We start from the raw sequence: 22,247 nt of genomic DNA on the forward strand, positions 1-22,247 counted from the left end.
GCAACTGAGCGCTTGGATGAAAGGATGAAATTTAACTCCTGTCTCTTTTTTCCCTCAAACGCTTAACTTATGCGTTACAGATGTGACTAAAAACGCGAGGCTTCTGTGTTTGTAACCGCACGGGAACACACAGGAACATAAAAGTGCAAAACCAACCAGCCTACGTAACCTTCAGTGCGCTCTGGGAGTCAGTTCCTTCACCCCGTTTGATGTCTGTTGTCGGTCGGTCGGTTGGTGAGGTTCTGGTGTGCATACTTCCTTCCCGGTTTCGAATTGGCCGAGTGGTGTGTGTATCGAGCGGAATTGAGTGTAAACAATACTCGTATTACACGCAAATAGAAGCGGAATGGAAACATGTGCGTAAACAGTCTGCACGTTTGCGCGTCGCACCGTTCCGTTCGACACGACGGGCTGCAAGGCAATCGAAGAATAATGTGCAAGAAATCATCCTTGAAGTGGGCTTTTTTCTCTTCTTTTGCTTTTCTACCCTTTATACCTTCATTCATGCGATGCAGAATGGCGGTTGACGGTTGCCGCGTACCGTGGGGTGTGCGCTTTTGTTTTATTTTATTTTTATTGTCCCTTTTTTGAGCAGATTCAGGTTCTTTGCGGCTTGCTCCTCCGACATACACTGGGACACGCGTGCCGTCCTCTGGTGTGCATCTCGTAGCGATCGTACGCCTTCCGTGTGGGACGTGGGATTGCTGCCACACAAACTACCCTGCTACTACTCACCCTACGATAACTTCCTCACGGCGGTGGAGTGAGATTGTCCCATGTTTCTTCCGTGGCAAACGGGTTGTTGAGCGAAACACCAGAAGAAAAAAACATACAACAACAGCTAACGCTTCGTTGGGGATCCGCGCACTTCGGCACTACTTCTGAGCCGAAGGAACCTAAAAATAAACATTGACACGTACACACAGACACGCACGCGCGCACAAACGCGTACCCCACGAATAGAATCGACCAAACGACGCGTGAGCTCGCCTGCCCTTCCTTCTTTCCACGCAACGCTCACGCCCGGTTCTGGTTCTTTTGCGCGTGTTCTTCGGCAAGACGTTCTAGTCGAAGGTTTTTGAGCCGAGCGAAAAACAAGCCGGGGCCTGTACAACACCTTCGCGATCGTGCTCTGTGTGTTATTATCCATCCCTTTCGTGTGTCTGTGCAACTCTTTACGGGCGGATGGCAATTCTGTTGGGTTTTTTTTGCTTCTTCCAATCCCTAACACAACACGTCGACGACCCTGGGTCCTCTCTTCCAATACAACTGCGATCGTTGCACCAGATGTGTTGGCAATGCTCCAAGGGTCAGGCAGACGATGTAACTGGGAAGCTGCTGACAGATGAGCGACGGTGTGCAGGCCAGAAAAAGAGAACCAAGCACTTTTCACCAGGGTATGGGGATATCGGAGATTTCGTCTCAATGCTCTCTCCAGGTCACGCATCTGCATAGGTCATGGTTTTTTCGGACCAATTTCCTTCGCTTCTTCGTCGCGTGGCCTTTCTCACTCTGTGTCGTGACGACGACGAAGAGGACAACGAATTCCATTTTTGTGCCGCTTGAGCTTGATGGATTCATGACGAGTGCGACACAACCAGAGCTCACTGAACACTGCGAATGATCGAGAACGGTTTGTCACACAACCGTTCCAGAGGAGAGGTTTAACGCTTTGCGACTTCCAAAAGTCAGCTACCGTACGCGGAGGTTGTGCATGATCGCGAGTTCGTGAAGATATTCCCCTCAATCCGTGTCCAGAGCCACCAGTCTTTGTAAGCCGTCCACTAGGCACAAACACAGACACTGCTGCCATGTGCTGTTCTAGCTCATACTGCCGGCTTGCCTTATGCCAGGGCGTGAGGAAGCTATTAATTTTCTCATTCCATCACACACAAACACACGTGCCGCAGAAATGGGGGACTGTGCAGTGTCGTGGCCTGTCTATTAGCGTGAAATGGTGCTCGAAAATTGGAGCATTATAAATCAGCACGAACCAAATATTTTCCCCCCGTTTTCAATCTCCACTGTCTCCACAAATTGCCCATTACTTGCATGACCAGATTCTGTAAGCTGACATACATCAATCCTGTTGGGACCATTGATTGGGACCCCTCTAGCGGCATAGTCGGAGTCGGAGCTATTAGACACGCATGTTGTCGAATTTTAAATGTCTCAATTTCTTCGAACTCTGCCCTCGCCTCCGTTTCACATCGCATCCCCTAGGAAAGACTCGAAGCGGAAGTAGCGCTAGAATGTAACACGGCAGTGTGTGACACATACGGGAGAGCTGCTAGATTTGGGGACGAAATCTTAATATAGCGTGTGCATTGCGTGTGTAAAATGACCTCATCGATGGGCGTTTGATTCGCTCTGTGCAGCCAGTTTTTGGTATGGGGGTCCTCCATTTCGATCCCTTCTTTCGAAAGACTCTGGGATGCTGAAGCTGGTGCACAACAAATTCTTGTTCCTCGCCGCTGTCGTCCTATGGTCAGGTCTTTTTCAGGTGACCGTTGGCAAAGAGGGCGGGCAAAGAAATATCGAATTTACCCTCCCGCCCTTCCAGCGAGGAGAGCGAAAAGGTGGAATCTTATAAAAATGTCCCTCCCTCTGTTCCCGCGCTGCAAAGACAGTAGTAACGAGTTACCGAATCGGGAAACCGGTCCAACAAGTTGTTCGCGGACTGTTTTACGGTCGAGCTGTCTTTTGCACGGGGCTGCGCTCCTAAGGTTCGTCGTTTCGTCTTTCGCCGGCCGTTGACGTAACGTTCGTTCGTTCGTTTTGCGGCCGCGAGAGAAGAGCCTTCGATTCCCGGGTTTTGTGCTGGCTGTGCAATTCTTTGCGGCCTACGCGCATACGGGAGGATACGCTCAACGAACGCACCCAAGAGATAAAACCGACACATACACACACACATACTCAAACATCTCTTCCCGAGAAGGAAGCCTAAGCCGTACCGCCCGAAAGATGTACGCCAAGGTAACTAACACTCGCTTCGCTTCAAGTTCGCTGAACCGGTTGCGAAAGTTTCGCCCAAAAATGCCCGAACCCCTCGGGGGTCGTTCGTCGGCATAGTCCGCCCTTTCTCCCTCCCACTCCCTCTCCGTGCATTGATCTTCCGCTGGGTAAAATTGATCTATTCCGCCTGCACGTTATGGGGTTTCGTTGTTCCAAACCTGAGGCGGCAACACTCAGACACGAACCTTGGGTGGAGGATCTTCTTTTCGAGCATCTTTCATCAATACGAAGGAGGACCTTTCTGTGTGTATTTGAAAAATCGTTTAAGGGTTTTAATTATTGGATGGCACCACGATCTCTCTCGTGCACTGGAAATGTCGAAATGCTGCATAAAAATTCCCACACCGCGTTCGACGGGCAGTGTGTTTGTGTGGCAATAGTGTCGTGCGGCGCCACGTTTGACCTCATACCTTTCAACACTTTTCAATTTTTGAACTGTTTCGCTCATACATCCACCAACCAGCAGGTTCACCACCACCACCACCGTGTAATTGGCCGTGATCTTTCGTTAAGTTGGTACAGCATTTTTCAACGGATTCGATCGTTTTTAAAAGAGAAGATATTTATGGTGCGTGGATGAAGCAGCATACTTGTCCTTGTGGGCAGAACGGTGCATCACACCAACGAGAGCAGCTCTCCTCTAACGATCAATCATGAACGTGTTTGTTTGGCCACAAAATTTGCACACATTTTCTCATGTTTTTGGTTTGGTTTGTAGTGCAATTTGCACCGTTTACGATGCGATCAATTGCATCGCCTTGATCGTGAGAGGAAAAGCGGTCTTGTTTTTGGGTTTTAGCAGATTCACTGTTTCTTTGTAAAGCAGTCAAGGTTTTTCGTTTCCACCGAAGCGCGAAAGGGGAAAGTAAGTGTGCGAATTTTATTGGACGCGTGTGTGGTGTCGTCGCCTCTTCGTCGCTACTAACGGGCGTTTAGTTTGTCCGCGCCCGGCTCTCTCTCTCTCTGTTTGCGTTCGATTTATCGTCCCTAGAGCAGGTCGGGTGGGGGAGTGGAATACATTATATAGAGGACAGACGCGCGTGTCCGTGACCAACCTGGCACAGATGGTCTCGCTGTGGACGCGCTAAACTTGAGATCTAAATTTATCCTCCTTTATCCCGTGTCGGATGTGGATAAATGTTTGATGAGGAAAAATACTTCAATCCAACGTTCTAGAAACCACAGCTGGTGGAGAGAAGGACAGTGGCAATAGTAGAAGTGTGCAAATAACTCTCGTAAATGCGTCAGTATGTTTTGGAGCTGCGATTTTGACCATATTTCCATCAGCTAGAGATGGGTGTTTGATTCTTTACTCACGATAAAGTCAATGGACTTTGTGTCCGATCGGGAAACAAGCTCAGTAATTACACGATCTTTACACGATGTCTAATTCATTCAACGTTTTGGTTCATTGAGCACCGCGCGTGAGCGAATGTGTGTTTATGCTATGAAATGGCATTCTAATTGAATGTTTACAGCGCACGCCCAGATGCCTTTTTCTGAACTAGAAAAAAAACCCCGTAACAAAATCTACAATGTAAATAAACAGGTCCAAAAATATGTTGCCACTACCGGGCCTGCCCAGTGAGTTTGAATCATCCGAACCAAATCCAAGCTCCTGGGGAATTTCTCCTTTTTGACAGAATTGCATACTTTTATGCCAACTCATTGATCGTTGAACTAATCGAAGAAGAAAAAAAACATATCCGTTCAATTGAAAATGTGAATCATGCAACTGTTTCGTGCCAATTTCTCCCCACGCACACGAACATTACTGATCGGTCTCTTCAAGGGTTGCTGGTTACCATATGATGATGCACGATCGAGCGAGAGGATGTATGGTGTGCGCTGGGGTGCGAATTCAATCACGAACCCTGTACGTGATGATTTTGCATAATGTGTGTGCGTGTGTGTGTGTAGCTCACATTCTTGTCGGCTACTGAATAAGTTATCCAGCGTATCGAATGCGAAGTCAGTATCACTCACTCGGTTCCAATTTATCAAACTAATTGCCTCGCCATGGCAGTTGAGCCTTTAGATGAGCTTCACACGATCATCACTGTCCTTTTTATCTTTCATATCAAATTCAAATCACACATACACACACTGACTGTGAGCTGTATTGTCGATTTCTATACCACATTTCTCCATTGTGTTCATAATATTTGCTCACAACAATGTTACCCCGACCGTCAAAACCAGTCTATGCAAATGCTGCGAAGTTGTTGTTGTTGTTGTTTACGTTTAGCCGAAAGGGAGGGAAGGTCCAGTCCCAGGGGGCAGTGTGTTTGGATTCACGCATCACTGTCAGGCGGGTGAATAGGCACATAAAATATGCTTATCCTCTAACGGACATTTTCGCTTCATATTTGAACGTTTCAAAATCGATAACACGAATGGCAGTCGAAGCGATCGCTCGTAAAATGTCACTTTAATCAAATTGAGGGGGGATATGATTCCGATTGGTTTGGATGACCCCAGCAGGTGCATACATTATGGCAGGAAAAGCGAAGGAAATATTTGTGTGAAGTTATTAACTTGCTTTTGTTGATTATATAGCCGATCTCCTCCTGATCGAGCTACACAGTTCGATTAGATGGATCTTTTATTTACAAACACCGCCGGTCGGGGTTGTTCATAAATCAACCTAAACGATACTGAGATAGATGGAATAGAAAATTTAGGCAAGGAACGATGAATATCAATTTCAAATTTGTCCACTTTTTTGGCCAAACATCAACCTCTCTTTCTCTCTGTTTATCTACCAATCCCAAAATTACTGTACATCTTCCAGTGCTTAAGACGCCGATCGTCTCAGCCTTTCTGTTGTGACTCCAATTTGCCATTGTTCTCTCTGGCAGCTCACCGTATCGACGTTTTATCTGTATCGCGCGAAGAAGCAAACCGAAACACGCCATCCACAAATAGCAGAGGGCCGGATAAACGAACCCCCAGACGAAGCAGCAGCAGCAGCAGCAGGTTGCTAATGTTACTTGCGTGTGCTCGAGCCTCCTTCTTTTTCCACCGTAGCATTAAATCTGGGTTATGCTGCTGCGGCTGCCGCATGTGCGAAGGAATGTTGTAGAAAACCGATTTCATTCACTGTTCCCGTCCATCTGTTGCAAAACCGCACGTGTGTGTGAGTGTGTATATATAGGGCCTTACGGGGCCGTATCGATCACCTTGCGTGAATGCTCTCGTTACTTGGAGGAGAAGATCCGTTCCAAAACCCGAGCACCACCCGCCCGCCTAATGATTGGCAGCATGTGATGTCTGTGTGCAATTTTTCATCCCCGCTTGTAGATTGATTCGCCCGGTTCGGTTGAGAAGAGGATGAAGAGAGTGGGAGATAAAACTTTCACCAATATCGCGAAGCGACTTCTCCCTCAGTGGCGCGCTGCGATCGTTCGATCCCGGTCAATGATCGACCATGAACGGCGGGGCGATATGATGATAGCCGGTCGGTCGGTCGTTGCAAGAGATTGAGATTCTGTTTTAAATCATAATCATAATACACCAGTCATCCAGGCTCTCTCTCTTTGCGGGGTTCGTCGCTTTTGTCAACCTTCCTCTGTTCAGCGCCCTTTTAGGTCAGACAAGACGACGACGGTCGTCGTGGTTGGTGTAGTGTTGATGCGGTATCTTCAAGCATGTTTGCTGGTGGAAGCAGGCAAACATGTGCACAAGTGCACAAGTAACATCCCCGCGATTGCATTGCAGCCAACGCCACCGCCGCTGCCACACCCAGTCAAAAGGGGTGCCAGGGTGCAGCGCAGCAAGAGATAGCGTTCGGTCAGAGCAGAGAGACCAGCCTTCTCTTCTAGCCCCATTCATTCATTCACTTTCGCTTGTGCAGTTTCCATATCGCGGTAGCCGCCATAGCGTAGACGAGGTGTCCGTAAGAGCGTCACTCCAGTGAAAGCCATCAAGACACATTAAAGCCCCGCGCGCTACACCGTGGAAGAAGACCGTGCCCAGAGAGGTTCCTCCTATCAATGTCCTCCGGACGTCGGTGGTCGGTGCAGCTTGCAAAATTGTTGAAACTCTGCTTAAAAGCGGTGTGTACGCATGCAGAGTGACACTAATTATCGGGAGCTGGTTCCACCGGCATCACCACCATCACAGGGCATCACAGAGGTGTGTATATGGTGATGATTGCTGTCAAAGCATCCGCTTCATTTAACCGATACGATTGGTGGGGGAGCCGCTTTGGCTCGGGGTAGAAAGTGATCTTGTGCTTCTGCACGCACAAAACCACCCCATATGTAACGCCGCCAACAATTCCTCTTCACCAACGAAGGGAGCCACATGTTTGCTCCTGGCGTACATGAAGAAGCGTATGTTTTCTCCCGCGCAATACGTAAGCTCTTCGGGCAGCAGCTCCAGTGTACCTGTTGTTGTGTATCGATCGCGCGCCCGCTAATGGGAAAGTGAAGTATTTAGCGGATATGTAGCTCGTTTCCTACACAATGCACAAACAATTTACCATTTAATCATCGCCACACATACACACACTCCGACCGCGGGTGTGTCTCGCGTTTCGTGCTGCTGCAATGCGGGGGGACAGGAGCCCAAGAGTGCATCCGGCCAGAGCCGGAGTAGTGGTATCGAGACACAGCAGAAACTAGAAACTCAACATTGCATGGCGATAAAGGGAGAGTAACTGAACACTTATCGCACGCGCACGCATTGGTATGAAGAGACAGAGAAGCAGCAGACGGAGAGCGAGAATGCATGCGGCGCGGGTGTGTGATATGCTCTGATATTCGTACGAAGAATCTATGTAACACGATATATATATTACTGCACCTGAGAGTGGCTATTGGGAAATTGGATTAGTTGGATCCGGCCCGCACATGCAACTACTAAAAGGGTGTTGGCGAAGTGTTTCGCATTATTGAGGATAAAACGTTTCGGGCGTGAGGTGTGCGTGCTTTTCTTTAATTAGTTTAAGTTTACCAAGTATTTGTTTCTGTTGTGCGTGCAAGTCAACTTAAATTAGTTTCTATTATCAAAACATTCAATAAAGATAGGACCCCACTTTCATCAGAGTCGGTTTGCAACAATGTTCTCTTCCGATAGAAAAGCAACCACACAGATAACAATATTGTAACAATCAAGTAGAGTAGAGGAAACATCGAGAAAGGCTTGTTTGTCTTCTGGTGTAGATAAATATCAGACAACTTGTTCTTCTTTCCTATAAAAACTTCTTTTCCCCCTTTTGTTCAGTAAACAGTAAATTAATACTGTTGTTGACTGGCTCCATGCAAGACTTGAACTCAAGACCGGTGACGTTTTAAGCCCATCTGCTACCAATTGTACTGTTTGTAGAGGTCGATATGCAGTCGATAGAAATGGCTTTTTTTCTTCTGACCGACTCTGACCAGCATTGCGTTATTCCATTTTTGGGCCACAATGTCACAGATATTTCAAGCATCCTGCCTGGTCTGGTAGGTTCACACGAGTCTAGTGTGAAATCGTGCACCGGCAAACACCGCCACCATGCCGGTACAATGATCCCATTGTGCCCATACACGTCGTAGCTCACGAACCGATTGGTGGACGACGGTAACATTACTGCTGTAAAAGGCATGAAAGGGATGTGTCATCCATCCATACCTTCCATCCTTCGACCGTTCCTTCGATCAGATCTGTCTGTCGATCGTACTGCGGTTTGCATTCCGTTCCGTTCTGCTGCGCGTGTGCAATATGCAACAATAAGGGGAAGATCACCAGCGCACTCACTAGCACGAACGGCAGGCCTCTCTTTACACCTGCCAGCAGCAAGGGGTTTAAATTATGGCTTCTTCAAACCAACACAAAGAACCTAAACAACCGCGCGATAATGGCTACAGCTACAGGCGGTGGTACAAACAATGCCCTTCTCTCTCCTCCCTTTACTCAATCCTCAAATCAAATAGACACCAAAACCAACCGAACGAAATGCCAATCATCGGGCACCAAGAAGGCGGCTCCGCTGCCTTACACCAACCCTTTTCCATAGCAGTAGTAACTACCACACTGTGTACAACTGTCAGTAATTATGGACATTATAGTGCCTTTGGCGCTTTAAACGGATTGCGAAAAAGAAGGGGGGTCTCCTCACTGTCGTCTGTGATGCCTCTACTAAAACCTCCGTTCTTTGGGCCCATCTAAGGACACAGGTACGCTGTAGTACTCGCTTGCCGTGGTGGCGTTTCAATGTCTCTTGGCGCGTTAACGTGCGACACGCCAGCCAGCCAACGCTCTGCCGCAAGTACCAATCAGTGATTATTGATGCTTGACGCTTGATATACGCCGATGGGCCCTCCTCAATCTTCTCAATCCAAAGTCCCAATCCGGTGTAAATCGATGGAAAAACTGTCCGCCGCCTCCGTCCGTCTGCATGGGAAATTAGTGACTTTTAAGAATGTGTTCTTCTATCCACTATGTCTAACCTACATTTTTTACCTTTCTTGTTTCCCCCGCTTTCGTTTCAGACGGCTTGTGAAGAACTATCAACCCAAAAAGAGCAAAGAGGACGAAGAGAATGAGTAAGTAGCGATGAAGCGGAAAAATGGGCTGTCGAAAACAACCAAGCAATGTCCGTTGCATCTGTGTAACGGTGCTCCAAGAGAGAAAGACGCTGATTACAATAATTTTGTTGTACTCCACATAGAGTGTGGCAGGTCGTATCGGCGGATCCCGGTCACAATATCTCTGCTTGGACTGTGCTTGATTACATAGAATCAGTTGTTTTGCAATACAACACTAATTTTACTGTTTCTTTGCTTGCTTAGATTTTCCTCCCTGATTGCATTCAAAAACGTCCTCAAGGAGGTGGCCGACCTGGCCGGGCAGCGCGAGGTGGTGGCGGAAAACCTCCAGAACCAGGTGCTGCAGGGCATCCTGCTGCTGGCGAAGAATCTGCGCGAGGAGCGCAAAAAGGCACTGAACCAGGGCGCCAGCCTGACCCAGTCGCTGCACACACAGATCGGCACGCTGGATCGGGCGAAGCGCAGCTACGAGAAGGCGTTCCGCGAGGCGGAAAAGGCGATCGAGAGCTACCACAAGGCGGACGCCGACTTCCACCTCAGCCGGGCGGATGTGGAGAAGCAGCGCGTCAACATGAACATACGCAACAGCCAGTCGGAGGACGCGAAGAGCGAGTACGCGAACCAGCTGCAGATTACGAACAAGCAGCAGCAGCAGCACTATCAAATAGCACTGCCGGAGGTAAATTCTAACAGGCCCTTTGTGTGTGTGTGTGTTTGCATTCGGCACGCCTTGCTGTAATCGTATCGTTTCTGTGTCGATCCGTCTTGCAGGTGTTTAACAGGCTGCAGGAGCTGGACGAAAAGCGAACGCGTGGCATGAAGGAATTCATCAAACGGTCGGCAGATGTCGAGTACGAGGTGTCGCCCATCATTGCCCACTGTCTGGAAGGGATCGTGAAGGCGGCCGACTCGATCAACGAGAAGGACGATTCGATGATCGTAATAGAAAAGTATGTTCAAATGGTTTTAGGAAGTCGTTGCGCAAGCGCCAGTGTATTGGAAGCTCATTTATTCTTTGCTTGCTTACGTTTTAGGTATCAGTCCGGCTTTCAGCCACCGGGAGACATACCGTTCGAGGATCTTTCCAAACCCGACCCGGACGCCGCGAACAACTCGCAGACGCATAACTCCAGCACCGGACTGAACCACATGACGGGGAAAGGCACCACCAAGGACAAGCTTAAGAAGCGCGTTGGCATTTTCGGTATCTTCACCGGCAACAAGGTAAGCGAAACGGCAACCGGAAGCACCGGAAGCAGCAACAGTACGGCCTAAGAGCGGAAAAGTACGAGACAAAAGGGTGATGATGGTGTCCTACAATTAGCTTGTTGAGTTCTTCCTTTTCTGTTACATTTGTTTATCCTTCATTTAATTCAATGTTTCTGTCTACTTGTTCAAAAATCGATAGAAATGTTGTACTAATAACCTTTTTTTCTTTACGTCTCCAATTTCGTCCCGTAACCATCATAAAATCATCACTTTTTGCTTCCAATGTTACATTCGTGCCATCCTACATTTCCTTCTGGTACTCCCGGTTATCCTTGAACCAAACATCTATTGCGACGATGAAACCAACCAAAAAAAACAAACCCTAAATACCAAAACAACAACCCAAAACTCCTCTCCCACTGCACAATCGGGTGTTGTTGAATGGATGGAAATGAACCATTCTACCACCACATAATGATAACCGACTGGCGCGATATCATTTCTTCCTGGACGCTTGGAGTGAGTATTACTGCGTGTGTATGTGTGTATGTGTGTGTACACGCACCACACACACACTAGCCTTGACACTTGTGGCCATTCTTTTGGACCGACACATACTACTCCTTGAACCACACCACAAGAACACAGCACGTGTGCGCCTGCTGGCCTGCTGCTACCTATCACCAAACGCTTTTCCATTGCAACACAACAACTATATCTCAATATGCCTATCGTGTTTGTGTGTGTTTTCGTGCTTAATCGTTTGCCTTGTTGCTCCATCTCGCGGTTGCACTACCTCACGGCGTTGACAGTAAAAGAAGAAGAAAGACGGTCTCCTTCATCACAAATCTCCCCGTTCGCGAGAAGAAGGTCCCTTGTGTGTCTGTTGGGTTGAGTTTATCCTAACCCGTCTTTGGAGTGGGTGTACACACCACATAAACCGAGAGCACACCACATCACTTATATCTTTTCGGACAGCAGGCATTACTCGCACTGGTGCTCCACTGGTCTTAATTTAAACTAGCACATCTTTCGCTTGCTTGTTCCCGGTCATGCGATCTCGCACCCTGTTTTAAAACGAAACTACTTGACGGTACTTACGCTAAGAAGGCATCTCGTTACTCACGCATGTGCTGCAACTGTAGGTGGTGGACGTATTTTGTTTGTTTGGTGTACTTGGGGGCACTTGGCGAAATTAGCGGGTTTTGTTTTCTTAATGATTTGTACTGCGAAATAGTAAGGGCCGCCGTTGCACAAATCAGTGGACAAGCGTAGGTGGACACTTGACTAACACCAACGTTCAGATGTTTCGGGCAATATTTAAGATTACAACTTCATATCATTACCATAACATATTTTGTTAGAAATGTAAACATTTACGACATTTTTTGAATGATTAGGAATTTATGGTCAGAGGTATCCATGAGTCAGTTTGGATGATTGTCATTTTATTGATATCGGAAGCCTTTTGGTGGATGATCAATGCTTATCGCCTGTCTTATCTTCTCGATGATACAGCAATTTTTTTGGTGATTGGATTTTATTTGCGCGCTAAAGTTTATTGTAAGGGCTGCCACTGTACGTGGCACCTGAGGAAAGCTGACGCCAAACGAATAAATAATTTAAGCAAACAAATTTTGGTTCATTGACATTATGATAAGATCATACCAAACCACTTTTTTGTTGTTACAACATACTGTACGTATATATTTACGATGGACATTATTTGTCCTCTTCGTAACGCTTTTTCCGTAACAACAGAACCAGCGGTGCATACTACAACGATCCTCTCGGCGCTTCGACGCTTTTTCATATGTATAAAGTTTGCTCTGCTGAATTCAAATGAGCGCTTACGAAACCGAACCGACCAACAACAAAGCGACACGAACCAGTCCTTCAAACGCAGACGAATGGGCACATGGGACATTCCCGCCCTGGATGACGCGACGCCAGTGTGTACCGCACCGCCACCCTCGCACAGTATCCTTCCGGCTCTCTGTCACCGAGATTCCGTCTCGACCGCGACATGGTTTCGATTTTCTTCCGATCGATAAACGTTCGGCGGCGGAGTCGGCTGGACGACGACGACAACAACACTTCCTCCTCCCCCATTCACGTGCTGCGTGCAAATTCAGCCACAAAGCAGACGCGCACGGGCACCTCTACTCCACGCCGCGCGAATGCCCCCGATCTCTTCCGCACTCTGTCCGCCAATCATTTGCAACGTGACCTGCCATGTAAAGTGTTTAATGTCGGTCGACACGCAAAGTTATACCGTTTCGCTTTTGCTTTTGCTGTTGTGTTTTTTTTGCCTTCCTGTTGCTGCTGCTGCTGCCAGTGTTGTTGCGTGATCCGCTGTTGGATGAGAATTAGCTTTAGCCATGCCCGTGTATTATCCCTTCGCACTCGAAAGGGATTCCAATGAGTCTACAGTCGAGGCGCGTGATGTAATCTATACGGGTTTAGATACAAACGCGCACGCACACACATCACTTGTTGCCGTCCGGCCAGGATTCGTTTTCGTGTGTGAAGAATCGGTTTTATCGCAGACGCAGTGACTCATTCCAAAATCCGCTTTTTATGTGCCTTATTAATTAGGCTTTCTGTTTGCAGTTTCCCTACCGTTCCTATATGTCCTGATTCTTTATCACCTACGATTAAGTCCTAATTTCCTACCCCTTCTGTTCCGATTCGTGTTAATGTTACACCGGATGCTTTAGCTGTGTCACTGTGTATATTCTTTCAATCCCTTTTTTGAATGTGTGTAGCATAAAATAGTGTGTTTCTTTAATTTCATGCTGCCTACTCCTGATAACACTACACACCCAAACCACAATCGCACGACAAACAAAATGATTACACATGCTTATCAACAAATTTAATCTAAATTTTCTATAATTTTTCATTCGCTCATCAAAATTCGCAACCCATTCGGACTATTCGGCTTTTCGCATCTTTACATACGTTTTTGGTGGTGGTGGTGGTGTGGTGGTGGTGGTTACTTCTTTCGTGTGCCGGGCCTGTTCGGTGTTGTTTGTATATGATGCTTTATTGGATGTGTTTGGTTTGCGCTTATGACACAACACCTCCTGTTCGCGATTTTCATAATTCCATCCGGGGAAATACAACCACACTTAACTAACAAACAAACACACACACACACACACAAAACCAAACCCCAAACACAAATACGCAATTTGTTGTGTGTTGTTTCTCCTAGAAGATTCTCGAAGCCTGCATTAATGTGAAGGTAATCAACATCGTCCGCTTATGCTGGATGAAACTACTTTCTCTCTGTGTGTGCAAATTGGTATTGATTAGATTTTTGCTGTGTGTTGAAACGTTTTATTTTTTGTTGCTTCAGTGTGACGCTAGCTGTTACTTGTTTTATATTTTGTATTATAATACAATATTGTATGTACCATGTGTGATTTCTCCTTGTTTTTTTCTCACTGTGTTTGTGTGTCCTTTAGTTTAGTTGTGCTGCGTGTCCTTCCCATTGCATGCCGTTGATTCTATCACACAGCACTTGATTCTACCAACAACAGTCGGCTACAAACTGTACATTTTGCTAGAACAGATTAGATTTTCCACACAAAAAAAGAAGAGAAACGATTAACATCTTCCCGATCGCTTTCGTTTTCTTAGAACAACCTTTCGACGGACGGCCTGAAGGAAGATTTCAGCGACCTGCCACCGACGCAGCGGCGGAAAAAGCTCACGGCCAAGGTGCAGGAGCTGCAGCAGAAGGTCGCCCAGGAGCAGGCGGCCAGCGACGGGCTGATGAAGATGAAGGGCGTGTACGAGGCGAACTCGATGCTGGGCGACCCGCGCACGGTCGAGGAGCAGCTGAACGAATCGGTCAACCGGCTGGACAGGCTACGGCACGAGCTGCTGCGCTACCAGAAGCTGCTCGAGCAGGCCAACAACCAGTCGTTCATACAGCACAGCCCGCAGTCGAACCGTGTGATACAGAACGGACAACGGTCGTCCAGGTGAAGCATTAGTGTTGATTTACGAATTCACGCAGTGGCCCCCCGCGAATTGTGGTGGCAGATGATGTGAAAAATGTGGTCCAATAATGTTTACATCGTTTTCTTCTCGCTTAACACCACCTCCGTTTCAGACATTCCAACGGTAGCAGTAATCACGAAAACAGTCACGAAGATAACGGCGAAGACCATCCAGACGATGCCGGTAGCCTTAGCAGGTCAGCTTCCGAAAGTAGTGTACAGCAAGCGCAAAATGGGCTTAACATTAACAACAACGGGTACAGCTCAACAATTGTTTCTTGATTCCCTCTTCCCAATTGCCTCTATCGCCCCGCCGTGTAGTTGTGTGTAGCTTTTGTGTAGTTCACCTTCACAAGTATCTCTGTATGCCTTTTTTGTTGTTATTAATTAATTAAATTGTATATTATTTTCGTTCCACAATTCAACAAAGTCGTCAATTGAACAAAAAATAACACTTTGATGTATATAGTACTGCATACAAACAACCTGTAATAGTTGTGATTCGTTTAACACTTCTGTCCTTTTAGTATGTATTAGAATTCCCCCGCTAGTATCCCTCCAACAGCCCTATTCTTTCTCCTTGTAAAGCATACTGCCAAGACACTCCATTCGAACTAAAGTCACTAATATTGCCGTGTCTGTGTGTCCGGTCGTTCTTCTTTCGCGTCCCACAGCAGCTCGGCGAGTCCGGAAAGTGGACTGGGCACATCGCACACCTCGCTGCCGGGATCCGGCCAGGGCAGCACGAACGAACAGCCAATGAACGAGGAATTCTACGAGGCAGATACGCCCCTGGGCACGTGTCGGGCGCTCTATCCATTTGACGGTAATGCATTTTGACCTTCCCCAAAAACCCAGAAATGATGATCACTAACATAAGTTTCTCTCTCTCTCTCTTTTATTGCAGCAACGAGTGAAGGCAGCATTCCAATGTCGGAAGGGGAAGAATTGCAAGTGATAGAGGTGGACCAGGGCGACGGCTGGACCCGGGTGCGGCGGTTCAGTTCGAAGGGCTGGGAGGAAGGATTCGTACCGACCAGCTACATTGAGTGTACGCTGTACGCGTAGGTATGTGGGATCAAAATCGAATCAAAGCGGAGCAATGTGCACAATTTAAGTACCATTTTCTCTAATAATTCTTCTTTTTTTTAGTGTTGATCACCGAATCAAGTAAAACCTATCCCCCGCTCTAGGGTGTGATGATGCTGATATGATGTCAGTGAAGGAGCGGAATTGCACCCGCAATCCCAAAATGTAAATAGTTAATGTAAAACGGTGGAGAAACCCCCGGCCCTGCAGCACATACATAAATGTAGTGCTTTAGTCGACAAATAGTAGTGGCAATTTATTAAAAAAAAAAACAAAAGCACAGTGCTTTGTAAGAAAAAGGACATCATTTGGACCACAAAGCCTAGGCAAAACGGGGCAGTAAGAACAGAGGATATAATATATGCTACAGTTGCTTGCTCTACTACGCTAAACAATCGTTCAAAGGCCGCACTGGTATGCGGACAGAGAGACAGCAGCAGGAGGAAGGGAAAAGCATTCGTATATCATCAGCCTTATGTGTTTCTCCGCTTTTGGTGGGTGGTCGTTTAGGAAATTTATGCTACTTTCTTTTTAAAAAGCAAATATCGTAATGCGATTGCGATTGCGATGCAAATACAATGCTTTCCATTTGCGCGCAGTATCAAAAACCTGGCTATCGAACAATGATGTTTGCTTTAAATAGGTACGAGGTGTGCGAGATATACGGCTTGCGCTTTTTCAACCGTTAGTTAGATTCTTTTTGTGTTTTTTTTTTCTTTCTTCTTTTAAATATGAAAATAGCAATTGACTGTTGCATCGAAATAAATCACACTTTAAAGCAATGCGCTTCAGGAGCAAACAAAGAGAAAGGAAAACACGAATGAAACTCTCGAATCAAAGTGAAACAAAAGGAAAGTTCAGTCACCGGGGTGAGTGATCAAAAAGCATAATAAACAAATACGAAACATATAACTACCATAAATACGGACGGAGATACGAAAACATACACTATCGTGCGTAATCTATTGCCATGAACTCTGTTCAATTTCGAGGAAAAGATAAACTATAATACAATTATAACACGTTTAATGCAGTGTGTGCAGCGCACGGCTCTAGCAAAGGGGCGGACTATCGTAAAATATCCATTAAACATGATTAGTGGTGGACATTTTATGATTTAAAAAAAAAGTTTTTAGTTTTTGTGTTGCTCCCTTTCTTATCCATCATTTTTGTCGCTAGTTTTTTTTTTATTGATGCGAAAGGATTTTTTTAAATAGAGCTTCTGTATAATTACTCCTGCGCGCGCGTGTGAGACTATGCACAACGAGGAGTTTAAAGTTGATATCAACACAAAATATCATCCTATTCAAAACATCATCATCGTCATCAATCATTATTGCATTGTTTGGAAGCATCAACAGCACTACGATGAGTTAAGCAAAACAAAAATCAAGCTAGTTTAGATTTAAGCAACTAAATTGGAGCGTAAAAGCGAACGAAAGGCGTAAAAAATAACAATTATCTTTCGCTTTTCGCTCAAGTGAAACACAGAAAGGGCAGAAAGTGCAAGCAGCAGCAGCAGCAGTGGGCTGTAATAGCTGCTGGGTGGTGTTTAAGTGTATTATTGCTGTGTAATGTAGTAGTGTCCCCTACTCCTTCCGTACTTTCTTCGTCACACATTCGCGTCCACATATAATCTTTACAATTGCGTTGCTTTTCGCGGTGGTGAGCGATTTTTTTCTTCTTCGGAACACCAGCAGTAGGTACTAGGCTAGAGCTAGGGTTACGGCGCATGTAAGCAATGCGAAACAAATCAAAAACATATACACGTACCGCCCTCTGGTTTCTGGTCGTCCCAATCTCGTCTAGTTTTCGGTCAGTGAAATAGGGGGAAAAACAGATGTAAATTCACGAACTCTAACATATAAAACCATTCAATACAATTTCAACCTTCAGCGGTAGCTCTAATCACGTTCACGTTCAATGCCGATAAATAGTGTTGGTAGTTTAGAATACCAGTCAAACCGGGAAATAATTCCTCTTTTTTGTCCACTAAAATGATAATGAAAAAAACTGTATAACACTCTACGTACCCAAAGCATGGCGAAATGTAACGTAATTTGCTGTAGCATGTTTGTATCATACACAATTGCGCTAAGAGCAGAAAGCTTTAGGGTCAGCTAGTTGTGATCATTGCTATATCCTGATATTCAAAATAACAACAGAACAAAAAACCTTATACTCAAACGCGTATTGCTAAACAACAACAACAAAAGTCGTAGAAAGAACTGAATTCCATTTACTACATCAGATCGCATGAAAGCGGCGTAGCTACCGTTCACATCTTCATATTCAACTCTGTAATAAAATCGCAAATTTAAATTTGAAAGCATATAAAAGCAGCAACACTCTATATTTATACATTAAAAAGAAAGATATTTACGAACGGCTCAAACTGACTGAACCAAGTCTAGAAATCTTATTAACAAAAAAAGTAACTCATCCTAAATATGCTCACAGTTTTGGCTCCTCTCACCACACCTTCCACGGGTGTTGTAACAAACAAACAAACAAACAGAAGAACACAAAACAAACGACAGAAGTGGCCCTTAACGCTTGTTCCGGTGAATGGATCTGTTGAGCACCAGAAACACAGAATTATTCTATCTACAGCTCTAGAGTTACCATGCCTGAAAAAGTCTCTTAACAAATATACAAAAGGTGGCATTAACAAAACGATGTTAAAAAAATGTGAAACAACAAACAGAACTGATTGGAATACAAAAGAGGCGTGAAAAGGAGAATAATGAGGAAAACGAGATAGACGAGAGAGCGGGGACGACGGAAACAAAATGACGTGAATTGCTAGATAAAATAGAGAAGGAATAATGAATTGGCAGGCGTTTAGATTTAAGTTTTGTAAATTAACGGACAAAATTTAACACCATTTACACAGAAACATAATGCAGATCGAAAGAGAAGACAAAACAAATGCGGTTATAATCCTGACCTTTTTTTCCTTGAAAGCGAGAACAAAGATTAAACGCGCGCGTATAGCGATCTCGTGTGAGATCGCTCTCTCGTTACACCTTGATGTCGTTCTATGCGCGGCTATTCGTAGCAATCCTTGCTGCTAATGATGATTAAATTGTGTGTGTTTGTGGAGAATAACGAACGCATGTAATGAGCAGCGTCCCGACATCGGTCTCTCATTTCATTATTTAAACGTAAAAAAAACCCCCACAAACAGACGCAAACAGCAAAAACAAAACAAGGCAGAATAAATAAACAAGCAAAAACTATACTCATATGTGCGCGATCGTACTCTCTGTTCATTATCTCTGTATGTTATCATTTACTTACACCAAGATCCCGCCACGCATGATTACCGCCCGTGCGCGGACGGTGCACCAACGCCGCCTTCTAGACGCGATGCTTGGCTATCTTCTGCCAGTGCGCGGTTCGTTTCGGGTATCATAGCAACCAGCAGGCTGGCGCGCATATCGACGAGAAGCAATCGCTGCTCGCTAGTACACACCGCTGGCTCGACCGTGGCAAGTCGGGACCAAAGCTGACGTCGCGTCGCACTATCGAGCACGGGCACGGTACCGTACACTGCCCGTACCCAGTGTGTCCAACAGTCGGGCACACCTTGCGCCCCGGTACACGACGAACCAATGCGTCTCAGTGCCACGTGCAGGTGCTGGCCGGTAAGCTTTCGCTTCGAAAGCAGCACGGAAGCGTTTAATCGTGCCGTTGCGGTGACTTTCTTCATCGAAAGTACGCGCACCAGCGTTTGCGTGTCGAACATGGCCACCAGTAGGCTGGTTCGCGTTTCGTCGCCGGACAGCACGGAACGTTCCTGCAGGATGGCCAGCTGCTGGTGAAAGATGAGCTGAGCGCCAAAGTCATCCGGCTGCAGCTGCAGCCACTGTATGCGGTGTAGCGTCGCTGGCAGGCGGCCGAAAATCGCTTGCGCACGCTTGCCGTCGTACACGTGCGCGGCCGCACCGGCCAAGATGGCCTGCAGTTTTTTGCGCGGCTCGGTTACGTTCTTTTCAAACGTGCGGGTGTTGGAAAAGCGCTGCGAAAGTGAGCGGAGGATGAAAAATTCGTTAGGGAACAGTAAACGCACGAACGAAAACGTCACCATCATACCGAAAGACCATCGATGACGTGCTTCACCAGAAAGCTGGGAATCTTCCACCGCTTGTAGTAGATGATGTTGACCGATGCGATCAGATTGTAGACGTAATCCAGCTCTACATTGCAGCCGCCGCCCGCCCCACCCTCGAGTAGATCGAGATGGCGCACCGCAAACACGAAGCAAATGCTTTCGATGCTAAGCCGCGCGCGCGGAATGCTCAGACAGAGAAATCTAGCCTTCGCCAGCATGTCCAAATCGATGGCGTTAATCATTGTTTCGATTAGCGCCAGGAATGCTTTAAAATGATGCGCCCGTTTTACCGGCTCGTAGCGAAACAGGCTGTGCGCTAGCACCAGCGTAAGGACGGTTTTGGTCTTCCGAAGCAACACCTCATTGCGCAAGTGTTCGGCAGCGCACAGCAAGCGTACGAGCCGGCGCGTACCACCGCCGGCGGCGTCGGCCAGCGTGCGCACAATGCCGAGCTTCAGATGCAGGTAGATATCGCGCTTGAGCAAATTGTACAGCACAAACAGGAGCAGCTCAAAGCACCGGACATCGCACCGTTCCGTCACCAGGCGGGCGAATATTTGCTCGTACGCCAGCCGCAACAGAACCTCCACCGGATGTACGGCGGTGGACTGTGGGCTGAGGAAAACGTCCAGCAGATGGTGGGCCAGAACGGTCAGCTCGGTTGCTATGGTCACATCATCTTGGAGCACTTTCGTGGAGCTAATGGCAGTACGCACGAGCGCACTGATGCCACACTGGCCGTAGAGGGTCGGGCTGGTTTTACACCAATCCAGCAGGGAGCGTACCGCTTGCAGAATGGTTTTACGGTCCGGAATGCTTGCGATCGGGCAGCGGTACATTAGCACCAAGATACACTTCATCACCTGGACTGGGAATGAGCTGCCGCCATTGGCGCCGCTTTTTAGCACCATCGAAGAAATTCTACCGAAAGAAAGAATAAAACGATTACTTGCTGTGGCTAACTTAGCCGCCCGGACACGGTCCCATACATACCTGCTCATGTAGTTTGCCAGTTTGGCGCAGTTTTCCCTGTCCAGCACGCTTGAAACGTAGGACAAAAGCTTACGGTACGATCCTAGCACATCTTCGGTAGCAACACGGTCTCCTAGCAGCTTTAGTATGATTTCCATTGCACAAGCAATTGACTCGTAACGCACCTCGTAGCACTGATTGAGCCGGATGCAAAGCTCCCTTACCTGTTCCTCACACAACGGTCCCACACTCTGGTGAGCCTCAGCGTACATCGACTGCATCAGCAACCTTTTCTTCTCCGGAGTAAGCGAAATGGCGTAAACGCTGCTGATAGCAGCACGCCGAAAGTTTGTTCCTTTATTCATGGTTGATGCGGGTAAATGGCAAATTGTTGCTTTTTGTTCGTTGGATTCTGCTCGTGGCAACGAACGACTAGTGTCACGCCAAAGCTGCGCCTACTAAATATGCTAAGCTGTGTTCTTTTTAGAGGATTTAACTGAACTTGAAATAATCGGTCAGTGGGAAACAATAAAATCCTATTGTTTTTTGTAGTGCAAATTTGTATTGTCTACCTTGAGCGAATATATCGGTTAATTAACGGTCAATGTATCACGTGGGGATTGTGCAATAATCATCAACAGTTTTTGTTTGCTGAAACTAGATCATCTACTTCTCACGTAACTATGTGATTAAAGCATTTTGGATAGGTTTTCTTAATCAATTTTAAATCAAAATCAGCGAAAACCTTCAACAAAAGCAATCAAATCGTGTTCTGCTTGGAAATATAACGGTTGCGAGCGTGTATTTCACAGTGTCGTAGTGTAAACTGCGCTTTATAGCAACTGCTGTCAAACGGATTCCTTGCATGGTGATGGACCAGGATCACTTTGAAATTGCAACAATAATTTTGAGGATTGGTTATCTCCTACTAGTAACTAGATAAAGATTTTGTATTCATTTACGTTAAAAAATATTCTATGAGCAGCGTAAATCGTGAAGTTGATGCCGAAAATAATATTTCTTTTCTGTGATCGGGAACAATCGGTTCCAGCAATCCGGATTGGATTCATAAGTTCTGCTGTCACACCAAGACGATGTCAGTTGCGAGAGGTTAGTTCATAAATTGTATTGTATCAAATCAATCAATTAATATCGTCGGTATTTAAAGATTTCAATAAAATAAACATTGAATTATTCCATAATTTTTATGATTTCTCGAAAAATTGCACATGATATCAACCAAAACTCCGCTCCCAAAACAATACTTCCTTCCGTCACTGCCAACGGTGGCATGTC

The 22,247-nt window shown here is 46.3% G+C and overlaps 2 protein-coding genes across 25 annotated transcripts in view; one reads left to right on the plus strand and one right to left on the minus strand.

Annotated features, from left to right (window-relative positions):
- Nucleotides 1-19,112, plus strand: part of LOC3290080 (formin-binding protein 1-like) — a 64,931-nt gene extending 45,819 nt beyond the window's left edge. For 5 of the 24 annotated variants that reach the window (XM_061645444.1, XM_061645447.1, XM_061645448.1 and 2 more), the window contains exons 4-13: nucleotides 9,495-9,548; nucleotides 9,795-10,230; nucleotides 10,323-10,501; nucleotides 10,586-10,775; nucleotides 13,981-14,010; nucleotides 14,409-14,755; nucleotides 14,887-15,030; nucleotides 15,448-15,599; nucleotides 15,681-15,841; nucleotides 15,926-19,112. In XM_061645444.1, the coding sequence (XP_061501428.1) occupies nucleotides 9,495-9,548; nucleotides 9,795-10,230; nucleotides 10,323-10,501; nucleotides 10,586-10,775; nucleotides 13,981-14,010; nucleotides 14,409-14,755; nucleotides 14,887-15,030; nucleotides 15,448-15,599; nucleotides 15,681-15,841 (1,693 nt within the window). In that variant the 3' untranslated portion in view covers nucleotides 15,926-19,112. The remainder of the gene's footprint in view (nucleotides 1-9,494; nucleotides 9,549-9,794; nucleotides 10,231-10,322; nucleotides 10,502-10,585; nucleotides 10,776-13,980; nucleotides 14,011-14,408; nucleotides 14,756-14,886; nucleotides 15,031-15,447; nucleotides 15,600-15,680; nucleotides 15,842-15,925) is intronic. The other 19 variants (XM_061645452.1, XM_061645453.1, XM_061645454.1 and 16 more) reach the window with 11 other exon arrangements.
- LOC133391384 (uncharacterized) lies at nucleotides 19,113-22,203 on the minus strand. Its single transcript, XM_061645442.1, has 3 exons — nucleotides 20,973-22,203; nucleotides 19,961-20,900; nucleotides 19,113-19,886 (listed from the first exon to the last, which is right to left on the minus strand). The coding sequence occupies exons 1-3, from the start codon at nucleotides 21,314-21,316 to the stop codon at nucleotides 19,188-19,190; spliced, it is 1,983 nt and encodes a 660-aa protein (XP_061501426.1). The 5' UTR covers nucleotides 21,317-22,203; the 3' UTR covers nucleotides 19,113-19,187.
- Nucleotides 22,204-22,247: the final 44 nt, after the last annotated feature.

This window comes from Anopheles gambiae, chromosome 2 (genome assembly GCF_943734735.2).
Source record: "Anopheles gambiae chromosome 2, idAnoGambNW_F1_1, whole genome shotgun sequence".
NCBI classification, from domain to species: Eukaryota; Metazoa; Arthropoda; class Insecta; order Diptera; family Culicidae; genus Anopheles; species Anopheles gambiae.

Bases quoted from the DNA above. Each gene is read 5' to 3' on its own strand.
- LOC133391384 (XM_061645442.1), bottom strand. From the start codon at position 21,316: ATGAATAAAGGAACAAACTTTCGGCGTGCTGCTATCAGCAGCGTTTAC. The intron at 20,901-20,972 runs GTATGTATGGGA...TTCTTTCGGTAG, and splicing joins CTGGCAAACTACATGAGCAG to AATTTCTTCGATGGTGCTAA. The intron at 19,887-19,960 runs GTATGATGGTGA...TCACTTTCGCAG, and splicing joins ACGTCATCGATGGTCTTTCG to CGCTTTTCCAACACCCGCAC.